Source organism: Dipodomys merriami, unplaced genomic scaffold, assembly GCF_024711535.1.
Source record: "Dipodomys merriami isolate MVZ:Mamm:240054 unplaced genomic scaffold, mDipMer1.0.p SCAF_37, whole genome shotgun sequence".
Lineage (NCBI taxonomy): Eukaryota > Metazoa > Chordata > Mammalia > Rodentia > Heteromyidae > Dipodomys > Dipodomys merriami.
This window is the reverse complement of record NW_027205270.1, coordinates 13,184,896-13,201,579: the sequence shown is the minus strand read 5'-3', so window position 1 is coordinate 13,201,579 and position 16,684 is coordinate 13,184,896. Positions and strand designations below refer to the sequence as shown.

General features: G+C 44.5%; 1 protein-coding gene across 2 annotated transcripts in view; it reads left to right on the top strand.

Annotated features, from left to right (window-relative positions):
* The first annotated feature begins 866 nt into the window (after positions 1 to 866).
* LOC138804704 (lactosylceramide alpha-2,3-sialyltransferase) overlaps positions 867 to 16,684 on the top strand; it is a 52,234-nt gene continuing 36,416 nt past the window's right edge. Inside the window, exon 1 of one of the 2 annotated variants that reach the window (XM_069989148.1) lies at positions 867 to 1,058. In XM_069989148.1, the coding sequence (XP_069845249.1) occupies positions 956 to 1,058 (103 nt within the window). In that variant the 5' untranslated portion in view covers positions 867 to 955. Of the gene's footprint in view, positions 1,059 to 1,193; positions 1,288 to 16,684 lie in introns of those variants that run through there. The other variant, XM_069989149.1, reaches the window with a different exon arrangement.

Genomic DNA, 16,684 nt, shown 5'->3' with positions numbered 1-16,684 from the left:
GTGCCAGTCCTGAGGCTTGAACTCTGGGCCTGGGTGCTGTGCCTGGGCTTTCGTGCTCCAGACTAGTGCTCTATCACTTGATCCACAGGTCCACTTCCACCTTTTGGTGGGAAATCGGAGATAAGAGTCTCAGGGACTTTCCTGCTGGGGCTGGCTTGGAACCGTGATCCTCAGATCTCAGCCTCCAGAATAGCTAGGATTACAGGGGTGAGCCAGCAGCTCCCGGCTAAATTTGTTTATTCATTCCAGATTTTGGTATTTACTAATATCTGAGCTTTAAAAACCTAGGAAGGAGGTATGGAAGTGAGCACCCTGAGCTCAGACTTGTCCCCTAGCAGGGCCCCTACTAAGTGTTCCCAAAGACTTAATGCAACTCACTTCGAGTCTCTGGGCCTCAGTCCCCCCTGTTGTAAAGGTGGGTGGTCAGCTGGGGTCATTACGCTCTCTCATCTTCAACACGTGCAGCCGCGATCGGCTCTGCGTGTCCCCACGCGTTCAGCCCGTCCTCGCGCTTTCCTGGAAGGCCTGAGGGATTTGGGACCAGTCATCTGTCAGAGAACAAGGGCGCAGCGGGCGCCTAAGGCACGTGGGGCTCCGCAGTTAATTCTACGCGTCGCAGAAAGCCCCGAAGCCTTCTGAACGCACCCCACGATCCGGTGTGCACTTTCCACCATGTAACCCCGCGGAGGGCGCGGCGGACGACCTCGCCCGGCTCCCGCGGGACGCGCGTCCCCGCGCGGGCGCCCTGCCACTCCGCATCCTTGGACTTGCGCTCCCTCGCGCGTGCCGATTGGCTGGCAGCGGCCTCGTGACGCTCAGCCCCGCCCATTCCCCCTCCTCCGCATCCGCGCCTGGGAGCGGGAGGCCGGGGGCTGAATGGGCGCGAGCTGGGCTCGGGGGGCGGGCGGGGGCGCGGGGCCCGGGGAAGGCGGCCGGCCAGCGCCCCCTCCCTAGTATGCGCACGGAGACGGCGGGCGGCGCGGAGCGGCGTCCCCTGCAGCCGCGCACCCAGGCGGCGGCGGCGGCGGCGGCGGCGGCGGCGGCACCTGCCGGCCGAGGTGCGTGGTGCAGCCCCCTCCTCGGCGTTTTGGGGGCCCGCGGGCTGGGGGTGGGGGGCGGCGTCAGCGAGCTGTCTTTATCTCCCGTGCCCAGGGCTGCGCGGTTCCGCCCCGGCGGACGGCGCCCCGGGACGCTGTGCCTCCGGTCGCGCCTGCCTGGGGAGCGGGGGGCCGAGGGTCGAGGCTCCCCGCCGCGTGGAGCGTGCGCCGGGAGCCGCAGCCCGCACAGGTGAGGGCGCCCGGCGGGGACGGCGGGGATGGTAGGTCCCGACGCAGTGGCCCGTTTCCACGCTGCTTTGCGCAGCAGCTTGCGGTTTAATTCATTGCTGGAAGCTTCCGAGCCAACGGGCTCGAGTGAACGCGCGTACCCACGGCGGGGGCGGGGCGGGGGGGGGCGCTTGGGGCTCCCCGGGCGGGGGTTGCCAGCAGCTTCCGCAGGCGCTGCGTGCGCCCTGGGGGAAGGCGGCGTGTGTGGGGCCGGCTGGTGGAGGTTCGCCGGGTGACCTTCCCCGCCCTCGCTCTGCGGCCAGCCCTGCGCAGGACACACGTTTCCCAAGTCCTTGGTTCCTTGGGGATCGTGAGCTGTGGCTTGACCGCGGGCCGTGTGTCCGGTGTGCGTTGTTTTTGTGAGAGCGTCTCCTCGAAGCCTGGCCCCTAAGAAAAAGGCGGGTTCCCACTGGTACCCCACACCATTGGGGTGACCGAGGCAGACACCCATCTCCCAGTGGCTGGCTAACCTGAGAGCCTTTCCAGGCCTCCCGGGTTCCTAGTTGTGACCATTAAAAATGTATTTATGAGCAGAGTTCTGCAGAATGGCTAGCTGACTTGGAAGATGAATTTTTTATATCCTTCCGTCTTCATTCATGTGTATGAACGCTACGAATTTAGATGCCCTTTATTTAAAAGAAAAACTGTTAGATGCTGCAATTCACCTGGCACCCACGGGTGTGGGCTGAGGACTGTTGGATTTTGGACTCACAGAGAGAAACGTGTACCTCGTGGTGTTTGGCTAAACCTTTCTCTTGCCTTCGGATTGCTAATCCTTTACCTGCTGAAGGTTATACATCCGGAAACCAAGAAGGATCTTTCCCTGTGGAATGGAGGGGCACCGACTGAGTCAGAACAGGTTGTGGTTTCACTGAGTAATCAATCCCAAGGCTTGATGCCTCCGAGGGTTGTCTTCTTCCAAGTTGCAGAGCTGGGAATCATCTGCCTTCTATTCGTTGTTCAAACAAAGAAGAGTAATATATTCGTATTCTAAACATTAGAATTCGGTGAGATTTTGTCTTTGTTCTGTTTTGCGATATGTTACACGATGCTATTTGTCTAAGGCGAAATGAAGCTTGAGGAGTCTTACGGTTGGTGTGGAATGAGATGAGTAGGTTTGAAGCAGATTATAGAAGAGAGAGAATGGACTTTGGACACATGATACATAATAAAAAGCTCATATTTATGACTTGAAAATCTTTATAATTTTGGTACATGTTACAAAATGTCCCATGTAAACAAAATAGATTGAGTGGTGGATAGTAAGGCTGTAGTTAAGACAGAGCAAGAAGAAACGACTTATACTTCGGTTTGCCTCTTCCAGTTCTTTTTTCTACTTCCCCACCTGGTCTTTTGTAGCAGTAAGGAGTGGTTAGCAGCTGTGACTTAGGAAGTGAATGGCTCCTGAGAAGTGATTTAATCCTTGGTGCCTGTGGATACTAGAGGATAGAGATCATCCCCCAGAGGGCATGCTCCTGTTGTTAGACTAGCTGGGAAGCTTTGGCAGAAATAAAAAAAAGTGACAATATATCCACATTAATGATGATACAAACTCTCTAACTGCTAAGGAAGGAAAACAAAAGCTAGATTGGTGTGGGTGGCATAAATTAGGGAAGGCATCCACTAGTGGGGTGTGAATCATAGGCCTTGTGTGGGAGGCAGCCATAAATACTGATGGTGATATGTGGGCTTTCCCTGGAGAAAGACCTAGATTACATGGACCTCCATGGAGCAAGTGAAGTTTGTAAAGACCAGTAGAAAAAAAGAGCTCAAAAAGGGTCTTGAGGACTTATCTTACTCAGATACCAGATGAAGCTTCTTTTTTCTCTCTCTCTCTTTTTTTAAGTATAGTATATAAGTGCTAGAAAAAGTTGGCATACCTAATGACATACTGAATTTACTCATGTGCTTTGCACTCAGATCAAGAAACAGAACATCCACGTACCCCAGGATGTTGCTGCTTCCTGTCACGGACTTCCCCAGCACCAACACCATCTTGACTTCCTCTCCTGCTTTTATAAAAATAGAATCCTACAGTGTTAGCCTTCTTTCTATAAGCACTGTTCAAAATGCTCTTGTGGTGCACCCATTGTGGCAGCATTGTCTTTGCTAATAGTAGCCACCAGGTGAATATACCACATATTTATCCATGTACTATCATCAGACATTTGGGCAGCTTCCAGCATCTGGCTGTTATTACAAATCATGCTGCTGTGACCGCTCTAGTGCCTGGCTTTGGAAACATATGTACACATACATGTATCTTTTGGCTCCATACTGAACAATAGGATCACAAGGTTATGAGTGTGTGTTTTGCTCAGTTTGGGGAGTGATAGTCAAAAGTTCTTTTATTCCAGGTTTCGAAATAACTACATCAGTGGTTTCTCACTACTAGACGATAAAGGCAACAATGTCAAGGAAATGGAGGCAGGTGGTGTTTTATCAGTTAGGATAGATAGGATCAGTTTCCTTCTGCTTGAACTCCATATAGCCTTGAGAGGACTCAGCCTTCAAGACTCTAGTCTCCTCTTGGGTCAGGTAACAGGGCAGGCTGAGCTTAGTGTTCATGGTTATGAACTCTAAGGTCTTCTGATCTTAAGGAAGAGTTTCTCTGGTCAAACTCTTTCACTTGCATCTTAGCACCCCTGGGCCTTGATGCAAATCTCTCTTTCTCTCTCTGTTTTTCTCTCTCTCTTTTCTTCTCTCTCACTCCCTTTCTCCCCCTACCCCTGTCTCATTCCCTCTTTCCCTCTCTCCTTCTCCAGACCTGGATTTCTACTTAAGAATTGCTATTGACATAGAGGAAAAGCTATTGCTTATTTAGGCTTTTGAGCCATACAATATGATTTTATTTTTCAGTTATGCGATGGAAAAATATCTAGGACTAAGTTTTTTAATGGTTCTGTCTCCCAAACCCATGAGGTCTTTTGTTCCTTTTGTTTTTAACACCTGGAATTATAAAAGTCTCATGTGATAAGATTTGGTAGGTTTGATGAAGTTGTAACAAAAATTTTAAAAAATCTACCTTGATGATATAATGTGTGTTTTGAATGTGAAGGCTGTTTTTTAAGACTCATTTTCATAGTTGTAGACTTGTATATATTGAGATCTGAGCAGTGGCAGTTTTTCTATTAGATATGTAGTTGCTTCTCTCTGGCTGCTTTTCCTCTGCCATTTCATTCTCTCTAGCCTTGTTATTCACCCATTTCAGTTTTTCATGAACATATTGTTCTCTTTTCTTAGTAACACTCCAGCAGATAAATGTTAGAAGGACAGAATGTGGCCTTCATATTTTCTTCTCGTCATTCTCTACAGTCCCATTATTAGTTACTCAGGGCTTAGTGGCTGGTTTGAGCTTCTTGTTTATTCTTTCTCTAGATCAGTGCTGTCCACTGGAAATATAACCTGAGCCAAACCCATAATTCTAAATTTCTAGTAGCTCCATTTTAAAAATTAAAAAGAAACAGGTGGTCCAAGTTTCAATTTCCCAGGAAGATATAAACTTCTAAACTCCTATGCATCTAATAACAGATTCAAAGTATATGCAGTCAATTAGTAATGAATTACTTCATATTCCTCCTTATACCAAGTCCTCAAAGTTTGCTTGCTCCCTAAGCCCTGCCTGAGAACCCACATGCCACAAAACACAGGACGAAAAGAGTCACATGCTTTACCTGTTCACTCTGCCTTCTGTTCCAGACATGACTAATTTGCTCTTCATGTTCACCATACCCCTGTGAACTTGGTACCATTATTATTTTACAGAGGAGGGCAGCAAGGTGCAGAGAGGTTTTGAAACTAAGGAATTGTAGGAGGAAGAATCAGGGTTCAGACCCAAGCCAGAAAGTGATAAATGAACAATGCTGTCCGTGTCCTTGTAGCAGGTAGTACATTCTCACCCCACCAGAAGGCCTTTGGCCAAAATTTGTGAGGTTGGTCTGTGGTGACAGAGGCATCTCTGTTCCCTAAGTGAGCACACCCCCAGTACCATATCCTTGTTCACCTGGGGTTCCATGGAAGCCCTACCTGGAACTGCCTCAGGAGAAGACCTCTCCTGTGTAGCCTCAAGAGAGGACTCTGGAAATCCAAGTAGCCTCAAGAGAGGACTCTGGAAATCCAAGTCCACTTATTATTATTACTGTTACTGTTATTATTGTTACCATCAGCTCAGGAGGGATTTCACTGTTACATTTCTGTATGCTTACAATCCCATCAGTCTCATCCCCTCTATCACTTTCCCTTTCCCCTTTCCCTTTTTCCCAAAATAATTTCACCAAGTCTCATTGTTCTGTTTTCATAGTTGCAAATACTATATTTGAACTATTTTCTATTTTCATTCCTGACCTTCTCCCACTAGTATCCATCCCTGGACAGAGTCTTCAGTTACATTTTTCTTTTTTCTTTTTTTTTTTTTCGGTCATGGGGCTTGAACTCTGGACTTGGGCTCTGTCCCTGTGCTCTTCAGCTCAAGGGGAGCCCTCTACCGCTTGAGCCACAGCACCATTTCTGTTTTTCTAGTAGTTTATTGGAAATAAGAGTCTCATGGACTTTAATGCTTGGGCTGGCTTTGAACCGTGATCCTCAGATCTCAACCTCCTGAGTAGCTAGGATTACAAGTGTGAGCCACCAGCGCTCGGCTTTCAGTTACTTTGTGTGTGTGTGTGTGTGCTAGTCCTAGGGATTGAATTTAGGGCTCGACACTGTCCTGAACCTCTTTGGCTCAAGGCCAGTGTTCTACTACTTGAGCCTCAGCACCACTTCTGGCTTTTTTTGGTGGTTAACTTGAGATTAGAGTCTCACAGACATTCTTGACCAGACTGGCTTTGAGCCACGCTCCTCAGATCTCAGCCTCTTGAGAGATAGGATTATAAGCATGAACCACTGATGCCCAGCTTTTGTTACACTTTTAAAATCCCCCAAGTGGCTCCTTTTTATTCCTGGGGTAAAATTCCAACCCCATGGCAGGAACTGACAACTTTTCCAGTACTATCAGCCTATTGTGCCATTCCAGCTTGGGCCCTGTAGACATACTACCATTCTTAATGTTCCCATCTATTCCTGCCTCCCCCAGCTTCGCTGATTTCTACTCAGAACACAGTAGAATATTTCTTACTTAGAAGTCTTTCCTAACACCTAACCCCCAATTGTCTTATTGCACTATCTTTATGTTTAACACAGAATGTCATTTTTTTAAAAACATGAAAATATTTATTTCAGGGATGGATCTATCAGTCTGCTTTTTTTTTGTGGGTCGTGGGCCTGAACTCGGCCTGGGCGCTGTCCCTCGGCTCTTCAGCTCAAGGCTAGTGCTCTACCACTTGAGCCACAGTGCCACTTCCAGCCTTTTCTGTTTAGGTGGTGCTGAGGAATCAAACCCAGGGCCTCATGCATGCAAGGCAAGTGCTCTACCACTGAGCCACCTTCCCAGCCCCTATCAGTCTGCTTTTTAACATGAGCTTATAAGACCTTTGGAAGGAGGGACTGTGTTTCTGCCCCTGATTGCTCTATCCCTAGGCACAGATTCTGTGTATGACTAAAAACTAGCATGTCTGTCTGGGAGCCTATTCAGATGCTGGCTTAAAAATTTTGACCAAGATAAAAGGGATTTGTGACTGGAATGTGAAAGGAAACATGTAGTTTAGTCATTCCTCTTGCAGATCTAAATATTTGTTGTCTGTTTTAGAAACACAAACATGATTACCTTGTTCTGAGGGTAATTTACTTTTTTTTTTTTTTGTAGTTGGCTGTGAGGCCTGAACTCTGGGCCTGGGCACTGTCCCTCAGCTCAAGGCTAGCGCTCCACCACTTGAGTCACAGTGCCACTTCCAGCTTTTTCTGCTTAAGGTCAAACCCAGGGCCTCATGCTTGCAAGGCAAGCACTCTACACTGAGGCAACTTCCCAGCCCCCTTGTTCTGAGTTTAAAGTGGCCCAAACAAATTCATCCTTTGTTACCCTCTACTCAGTGCCTCAGAAGTCAGGTTATGGTCCAACCACAGATTATTCCTAGTCACTTTCCTTCCATTCTTTTTTTCAGGATCCTAATTAGCTATCTGATTTGGGACTTTATTGCACTGGTTCTTTTGTTCCTGTAGGACACAGGATTTTGAATACCATAAGATATTATCAAAGCTGCCTAGCAAATCTCCCATATTCCCTGTCCCTTGAGGAGGTATTTTTTTTTTCCTTTTCTGAGGATTGAATTCACTGTCTCACATTTGCTAGACAGATATTCTACCACTTGAGCCATACCCCTGTTTTTGGTTGATATTTTTGAAGTAGTATCTCATGCTGGGCCAGCCTGTGCTTCTCAGTGCCACTGGAGACTACAGGTGCCAGCCTTGCCACCATACAGACATTATGCTCCTGCTACCCCAGAGTGGGTTAACAGGTAGATACCACTACTTCTAGGAGTTGAGATGGAATCTCAAGAACTTTTTTTGGGGGGTCCGGTCATGGGGCCTGAACTCTGGGCCTGGGCGCTGTCCCTCAGTTCTTCAGCTCAAGGCGAGCGCTCTACCACTTGAGCCACAGTGCCACTTCCGGCTTTTTTCTTTTTGCTTATGTGGTGCTGAGGAATCGAACCCAGGGCCTCAGGCATGCAAGGCAAGCGCTCTACCACTGAGCCACCTTCCCAGCCCAAGAACTTTTTGACTGGGCTGGCCTCAAGCTGTGATCCCTGGATCTCTGCCTCACCTTGTCCTTTCTTTCTGGCAGTGAGATCTTGGGTATATTAATGTTTGCCTAAAACCCCCGTCCTCCCCCATCCCATGCTTTCTGTTATACACCAGCTTGAGGCAGATCTTCTTTCAGTACCTATTTATGCTACTATCAGAACTTCTTTTGTGAACACTTACTTTCTCTTATGAATTATTCTTATTTATTTAATCCCACTACTTATTTTTTCTAGGGAAATCTTTTTTTTAATTGTTATTATAAAGTTGCTGTACAGAGGGGGTTACAGTTAGATAAGTCAGGTAAAGTAGATTTCTTTTTGGACAATGTCGCCCCTTCCCTAGCTTGCTCTAGGAAGTCTTTTTTTTTTTTAAGAACAAAGACTATTTTATTGTAATTCTTTTAAAAAAAATTAAAATTGTTATTATAAAGGTGATGTTTAGAGGGGTTGTAGTTACATAAGTCAGGTACATTTCCTTTTGGAAATGTCACCCTTTCCCTCACTTTCTCCCAGTTTTTCTCTCCTATCCCCAACCATAAGTTATATAGTTAATTTTCAACATAGTGTCTAGTAAGTACCACTACTGCATTTATTCACCCTTTCTCCATCCATTTCTGTGCCCCCACTATACTCCCAAAGACATATAAAGGAGCAAACAGAACAACAACAACAAAAAAGAAAAAAGCCTCAAAAAAAGAAAAAAGAAACTCTGTTTTCATTTCCTGAAGTTCATTTTGATAAATATTATTTTGTATGATCAGATGCACAGGGATTGTGACTTTCTGTTCCTCTCCTAAGAGTTAGGGAAATATTTTATTTAAACCTTTGCTCCTGCAGTCTGTTTTATTGGGCATCTGTGGGGTGGCCCTAGACCTGTTCCCTCATGGCAGTTACCTTGGGTAATAAGCTGTCACATGAGATCCCCCACCACCAAAGAGCTCTTTGTAAGGTTCCAGGGACTTAGAAGGGAAGGACAGCTCTATGTATATCTCCTTCGGTTTCCTCCCATGCATCCTGTCCAGTCCTGTTCCCTCTGCTTTCTTTCTTTGGGGTACCCACCTTTACTACTAAATTGTCTCAAAACCATAGCAGTGTGGGGAGCTTTTTCATAACTCTCAGCTGCCCTGGAGCTTTATGAACAGATCTTCCTAGCTCAGGCCCCTTCCTCCCCTGGGTCTCTTGCTTGACCCCCTTGTTGCCTTCTTATCTCCGGCTCAGCTCCTCTGTCACCTCTCAGTCATGCTCTCAGCAACTTGTTGTCCATCCACTCCTGTGGCTTCAGTCATACCAAGATGATCTCACAACTCTCCTACTTAGAACCACTGGCAGGCCCTAGTTTCTTTTAGCTGAACTTCTTTCCCCAAGACCCTGGTATCTGGCCTCAGTCCACCTCTCTGGGTATTTACTATGGCCATCTTTCCATCTGGAATGCCTGCTATTTTCTTTCTCTCTTCTGACATCTTATTCATTCCATTTACTGACCCATTTACACATCACTTCCTCAGGAAAGCCTCCCTGATTTCCTCTGATTGCCCTATGACTTCCTGTCCAGGACACTCAAGCTAAATGGCAGCTCCACTATTAAAATATTCATTACTTTTAGGTACTTGAACATTTCCTGTTTTTTTGGTAATTTAAAGAGGAAAGGTTGGTATGTTTGGTGGCACACACCTGCAGAAGCAGGAAGATCTTGAATTCTAGGACAGGCTGAACAAAGTTAAAGACCCTATCTCAAAAAACAACAACAACAACAACAACAAAAAAAAAACAAGCCAGATGCCAGTAACTGATTTCTTGTAATCCTAGATTACAGTTTAAAGCCAGTCCAGGCAGGAAAGTCTGTAACTCTTTTTTCCAATAAACCACCAAAAAGCAGGAAGTAGAGCAGTGATAGAGTGTCAGCATTGAGCAAAAAACTCAGGGACAGTGACCAGATGCTAAATTTAAGCCCCAGGACTTTCACCAAAAAAGGGGGGGGGCAGCTAGGGGCATGACTCAAGTGGTAGAGCACTTTCTTTGCATGCTTAATCCTCAATCAAAAAGATAGATAGGCAGGCAGGCAGGCAGACAGACAGACAGACAGACAGACAGACAGATCAAAGATAGAAGAAAGGAAGGAACAAAAAAAGAAACAAAAGGAAGAAAAACTGTCTTACATTTTTGTTCCCTGTTTCTGGTGTGTGAAAGTTGCTTGTTAAAAGGTTGCTAGGTGAGCAAAGCAAAGTATACAATACAGAGCAGCCCATCTAACAGGGATTATAAAAAGCTGAAACCTTAATACTCTCAGGTAACCATTATTCATTATGAATTAGTTCATGTCCTGTGCTTCAAGGAAGATTCTAGTTGTAGACCATCCTTCACAGTCCTTGATTGTAGGCCTTCATTGCCAGTGGAACACACCTCAAAGAAGGATAATGCAGACACCTTTAATCCAGTCGTGGTAAGTTAGTTATCTGTGTATGTATTTGTATCTATTTACACAGTGATCTTTTCTGGCTTGTAGTATAACAAATACTTTTAAAATGTTTTTTCTATTTTCATATGTTTTCTGAAGTTTCTAACTTTGTGATAACAGTTTTTAAATGGTTTTTTTTTTCAATAAGGTAGAGTTCCTAAACCTAGTCAGGTGAGAATGTGACATGGTAGAGAGTTAAGGTTTTGTTTTTATACTTCCTATACTGCCCCACAGTAGAACAGGAATCATGGCATTGAGCTCTTTGGCATTGGCCCTGGAAAATTAGTGTGACTCTTGCTGTCAGCTATCTGGACCTAAGGATCTCTTCTTGCTGCTACTGGACACCTCATAAAATTTCCAGCAGATATAGAGCGGCAAAAGAGAAACTAAGTCCTCAACTGTCATGTCCAAGCAATCTACAGTATTGTTTTATTTTGTTTTTTACTCGGATCAAACTTGAATTGGGGTTATTTGAAGTAAATATGATAGGAATCTCCGTGCTAATTCTACCTCACCAACTACTGCTCCGTCTAAACCTAGTTTTATTCCTGAAGTTGGAACTCATCTGAGCCTACATGAGGTCAGATAATTTTATCCTTTTCCTAATAGAAATTTTCCAGAAAGTTACAAAGGGAAAATGACAAGAATGGCAGAGGAAGATGGCTCATACCACTGTTAACTATCTGATCACATTAAATATCACCAGTGCTGGGACAGCACAATGCCGCATGCTTCTGAAGGAAGTGCTCTGGGAAAGGCGCAGCCTCACTGCTAAATTTTAGTGAAAAAATGTGTAACTTGAATTTTATCACAAAGCCACACTAGATGAACACCAACTAATGGATAATCTCTGAAATAATTAGCCTGTACTTTTCGAAAATGGCATGGTCATAAGAGATAAAGGAACTGCTTCAGATTAAAAGAAGCTCAGAGACATGACAGTGAATGCCACATTTGACCCTGGACTGCATCCTGGAATAGAAAAAAATAATGTTGTTGTGCCTTTTGTGCTGAGATCGGCCATCACTGGAACTCTCAGAGAATTTTCTTTGTAACTTTTATATTGGATTCCGGTGTTGAATCCATTCCTGATTTCAATCCTTATCCTGTGGTTGTATAGGAATATGTTTATTTCTAGGACATAAGGTATTTAGATGATCATGTCTACACCTTATTTTCAAGTGATTAACTTATAAGCACATCATATACTAATAGCCTGGCAGCACAGGTGTGGTAAAATGTTAACAATCAGGAAAGCCTGGGAGAAGGAGAGATGAAGAGTCTTTATATTTTCTGTAAATGTGAAATAATTTCAAAACAAAAGTTGAAACCCCTGCTGCCTCTAGGTCACAGTGCTGTAACAGTTCAACAGCAGAAACAACAATGAGGTTTCCCCATGTCTAACTCTCCATGGCCATTGCTGAAGTTACTTCCTGTATCATTTAGGGCTCCTCAGAATTTGCTTTGCCTCTTCTGGCCTTAGTATAAAACTGGGTAGAAGGCCTGACTAACACTGTGGCTTCACTATACCTGAAGATTTCTCTCTCCTGACATCTGTTGCTGCTGTTCCTGCGTTAAAACTGCCTCTTGACATCCAGTCAATGGGCTCTGACTCACACTTTGCCCTGCTTTAGATTGGCCCTATAGTCATACTGTGAGAGAGGGTTCCCAGGTAGAATGCAACCGTCAAAGGATATTTAAGCATAGTAAAGGGCATTTGTGCACAAAGATCGGAGTACTTCAAAGTGCTGTGGTAGAGTTTTCCATAGCTAACAAGGTACAAGCCTCAGAGGATGTAGTCCTCCCAAAGCTAGCATTTGTCCCTAGAAGAGTCTGCCTCCTGCCTTGACAGAACCTCAAGTTGTATGTTTCAGTGAAAATCCCACATCTGTGTGCAGCATGGGGTAGGGTCCTTTAATAGCCTTTACTTTTTAAATCCAGTCTGGATAACTTTCTGTACTTCTGGCTAGGTTCTCCTGGGAAGAATGAATGAGTGGTTAAGGATATGTTTGGGGTCCAGAGGCAGATCCCCAAGTTGAGGTGTAGGATGGCTTTGTGGGTGGGTCTGTTTATCAGCACTTGCAGAGTCCATCTGAAACTGCTGGCTCAGGGAGCAGAGGTGGGAAAAAGTTATGTGGCTTCTGGTTATCTTCCCTGTCTTTTCCTTCCAGTTCTTTCTCCCCAGAATTACTTGTCCCCCAGCCTCCACCCCTATTTTTTGTTTATGTCTCTTTTACCTTCAGTCATCATCTCCCACTTATTCATATTTTATTTTATCACTCTCCCTAATTGGTCCAAACATGTTTTTACCCACTGAACAAGCTAAGATTTAGGTTTTCTCATTCTTTATTTGAAAAACTGATGAGTGAGAGTCCTAACATTTTAGGGGAGGAAGGGTGTTAGAAATTAGAAGTGCCTAATATTTCTTTTTTACAGATTGGCAAGCATCCTCCAAGAGCTCAAGTGACTGGCCTCTATCAAATTGCCAAAGAGTTGGACATTTTAAATCTTTCCTCTGTGTGTGTGTGTGTGTGTGTGTGTGTGTGTGTGTGAGAGAGAGAGAGAGAGAGAGAGAGAGAGAGAGAGAGAGAGAGAGAGAGAGAGAGAGAGAGAAGGAGAGAGAATATCAGGGCCTAGGTACCATCTCTGAGCTTTTTTGCTCAGTGTTGGTGCTCTGCCACTTGAGCCACATCTCCAGTTCCAGCTTTTTGGCGATAAATTGGCGAAAAGAGTCTCCTGGACTTTCTTGCCTGGCTGGCTTCAAGTTGAGGTCTTCAGATTTCAGCTTCCTCAGTGGCTAGGATTATGGGCATGAGCCACAGGCACCTGGCTCAGTGGGGATTTGGTTGCAGGCAGCTGCTTAATGCATTCATTCACGCATCAGTTCATCTGTGCAGCAGGTGCTTCTAAGTGCCTTTTACAAGCTAGGTACTATTTGAGGTTCCTACATTGTAGCAGTGAACAAAATGTACAGAGCGGAACCTCATATTTTAGTGGAGACAGAAGAGACTAGACAAATGTGTAGCAGTAGCAATGAGTGCTATGAAATAAAGAGAAGCAGGAAAGCAAATAACAGGGTTGCAAGGTGGGAAGCTGTTTGTAGAGAGTTGTTAAGGAAATCCGCTTTTGCGTGAAAACCAGACTCAGAGAGAGTGCCTGCTGACAGCCTTGCCACTTTGGTAAAATCTGGGAGAAATACCATCTGTAATTGCTGAGCATGTTGAAGTTTGCAGACTGTTTCATGTATTCCAAGGGTTCCAAATTAATTGCCTTAATACTTGAAGTTCGTGAAAAGCAGAATATTGAATTATAATAATGATGGAGTTTCTACATTAGAGGAATTACTATTAATGTAGATTAAAAAGCATGTCCTGGTGGCTTACATTTGTCATTTCAGAGTCTGAGGTTAGGAGGAACACCATTTCAAGCAAACTTCAGACAAATCTCAGCCAAAAAGCTGGATATAGTGGTTTGACCTGTCAACCCAACTACAGCAGAAAACATTAGAGAGGAGGATCATGGTCTGGTCAGAAAGTGTTATCTTGTCTATCTTAGGATAACCAGTGCGAAAAGGGCTGGAGGCATGGCTTATTAGTACATCTACCCAGCAAGCGTAAGCCTCTGAGTTCAAACCCCACTACCACCAACACCCACCCCCCCCAACCCCACACTCCACACCCTCCCCATATTTCAGAATCAGAAATGTGCTGATTAGTATAGTACTAGTTGTGGATTTACCAATCAGTTTTTCTTCATGAAGACTAAACCTCATAATTTTGCCGTTTGTAGGAAAATCTGCCTGACTTCAGGCTGAAACCTGTTGTTTATTCCAGGTGTTTTCCCTCCACTGTAAAATCTTCCTGGAAGGCAGGATTTCTCAATTGCTGCGATTACAGAACACGAGAGAATTTGCTTACGTGCACATTCCGCATCCTCACCTGATCCTACCAATTGCCTTACCCTGTCTGGTGTGTGATTCAGGCTGTGTTTTTTGTGCAGACTCTCCTGCATGAGTGAGGACGTAACTGCTTATCTTGATAAATTAGGATTTCTTGAGATTGGGCAACAAAGTAAAACAAGGAAAAAGATTAGATACGGAAACTCATCTCACCAATTTCAACTTTTGATTTCAGTTTTTACTTTAAGTCTAATTCTCCTAATTGACTTTAAAAATAAGATAATGTTGACATTTTAATATACATGATGACTATCGAATGATTAGAACTGGGGGGGGGGAGGAAGTCCTTTGATCTCTTGGATGTTTGACAATGTCTGAAGACATTTTTGCTTGATAAAGCTGAAAGGGGGAAGATCAGATAGGCTACTGTTGTTTGGTGTTGAGAGTTCAGGGATGGTTCTAAACATCCTACAATGTACAGGACAACTTTGTTCACAGAGAATTACCCAGGCTACAACGTCTGCAGTACCAAGGTATAGAAACCTTAGGAGAGAACAATTGAATCCTACCTGTGTTATAAATTGGGATTCGGAGTGACCTTTCATTTAAAGGGTTCTACTGCAAAAACTGGTTTACAATTAAGTTTCCTAGGTTGTACTTGGATTCAGATCTGCTTAGATGAGGAAGGGATGGTTGATTGTAGAATCATAAGAAAGAAGTAAAAGGTCAACAAGAGCTCCAAAAGCTGCAGGTAAGGCATGGCGCTAGTGTGCTCATAAGCAGTTTTATTGTGTATATTTGAGATTTACAACATGAAATTACAGGGTACAGCTAGATAGTAGAGTGGTTACCGTAGTAAAGCAAACTAATATATCTGTCATATCACACAGTTACTCTTCTGGCCCAGGAACAGCCAAAAAGCACCTAATCTTAACAAAATACCTAATATAATAATGAAGTTCCATAACTTTAGCTTTCACATTGTACATTAAATGTATAAACTGGATCATTATATATTCTTTGTCTACTCTGGTTTCTTTCCTCCAGTCCCACTAGAAGTAACCACTGTTTCAGAGAGAGAGGGAGAGAGAGAGAGAGTTTGAGCTCTTTTAAAAATTTCACTTAGCATACTGTCCTCTAAGTTCACCTCTGTTGTCATCTTTGTCCCATTCCCCTACCCCAACAAACCGCCTCTTCCTTTAGGGTGGGGATAGATGAGAGTTTAGAACTTGCACTCCAGTGTCTGGACCCCGGCCACACTGCTTTTGTCATAGTGCCCATGGATGGGGTTGGAGACCCCCTTGGGAGGCAGTTTTAGAAACTTCCCATGTCTGGCAGGGTGTGAGACGCACACTGCTAACAGCCCTCTTTCCCACACAGCTTTCACTACATTCTACCTTTCTGTTCTTTGTGTCATTTCCCTGGCCCTGTGTTCAGAGAGCTGGACCTTACTTAGTCTGGAACTCAAGGTCTTTGTTTCATCCTTGTGTCCGTACTTAGCACATTGAAGGGATCTGTGAAAATAACTTAGACAGTGTGTGTATGCAGTGGGTTGTTTTGTTTTTCCAAGTAAAGCAATTTAAAATGCATTTTGTCCAGAAAGTACTGCTCTGCTTTCTAAAACAATTCGTATTTCAGTGTTCCAGAACTTAGCTTGGAATTGTCACATTGAAGTTAGATTTTTCTTAATGTTTACTTCTCTTTGGTCTCAATCCCTTCAAGGTAATTTCCCAAATTAAGAGAAGTTTGCTCTGTTTGTCCTTGGGAATCTTATCTCTCCCTGGTCTCTCTGCACACACTCCCACACATCTGTCTCTCTCCCTTTTCTCTCCCTCTCTTTCTCCTTTCTTTCCCCTCCTTTCCTTTCTCTTTTCCCTCCCTCCTTCTTTTCTTCCCTCTTCTTCCTCTCCTTTCTTTCCCTCTCTCTCTTTCTCTCTCTTCACCTCCCCCCCCTTTTTGCTGAAGTACCAGGGATTGAGCCCAGGGTCTATTACTTACACAGCTTTACCATTTGAGCCAAGGCTTATGGGGATCTTATTTCTTTAGAGCAAGCAGCCTTCACTGTCTTCCTCATCCAAAGGTCCTTAGTTCTTATCTCGACCTTCCAATTCTACTACTACATGTTAAAAACTCCCCTCCTCCTTATTCATACAACCCTAATTTTACTTGAGGAAGCAGCCTTCTTGTTTACAAAAAGCCCTCAACCAACTTTTGCAGTTATATCTAGCCATAGTAGTTCTGGCCAAGGAGATACTAATGGAATTGTCTGGGGTCTTGAGGAAAGTTTTCCCTCTCCTGATCCAGACAGAACCCCTCCCTCCTTCCCTCCTTC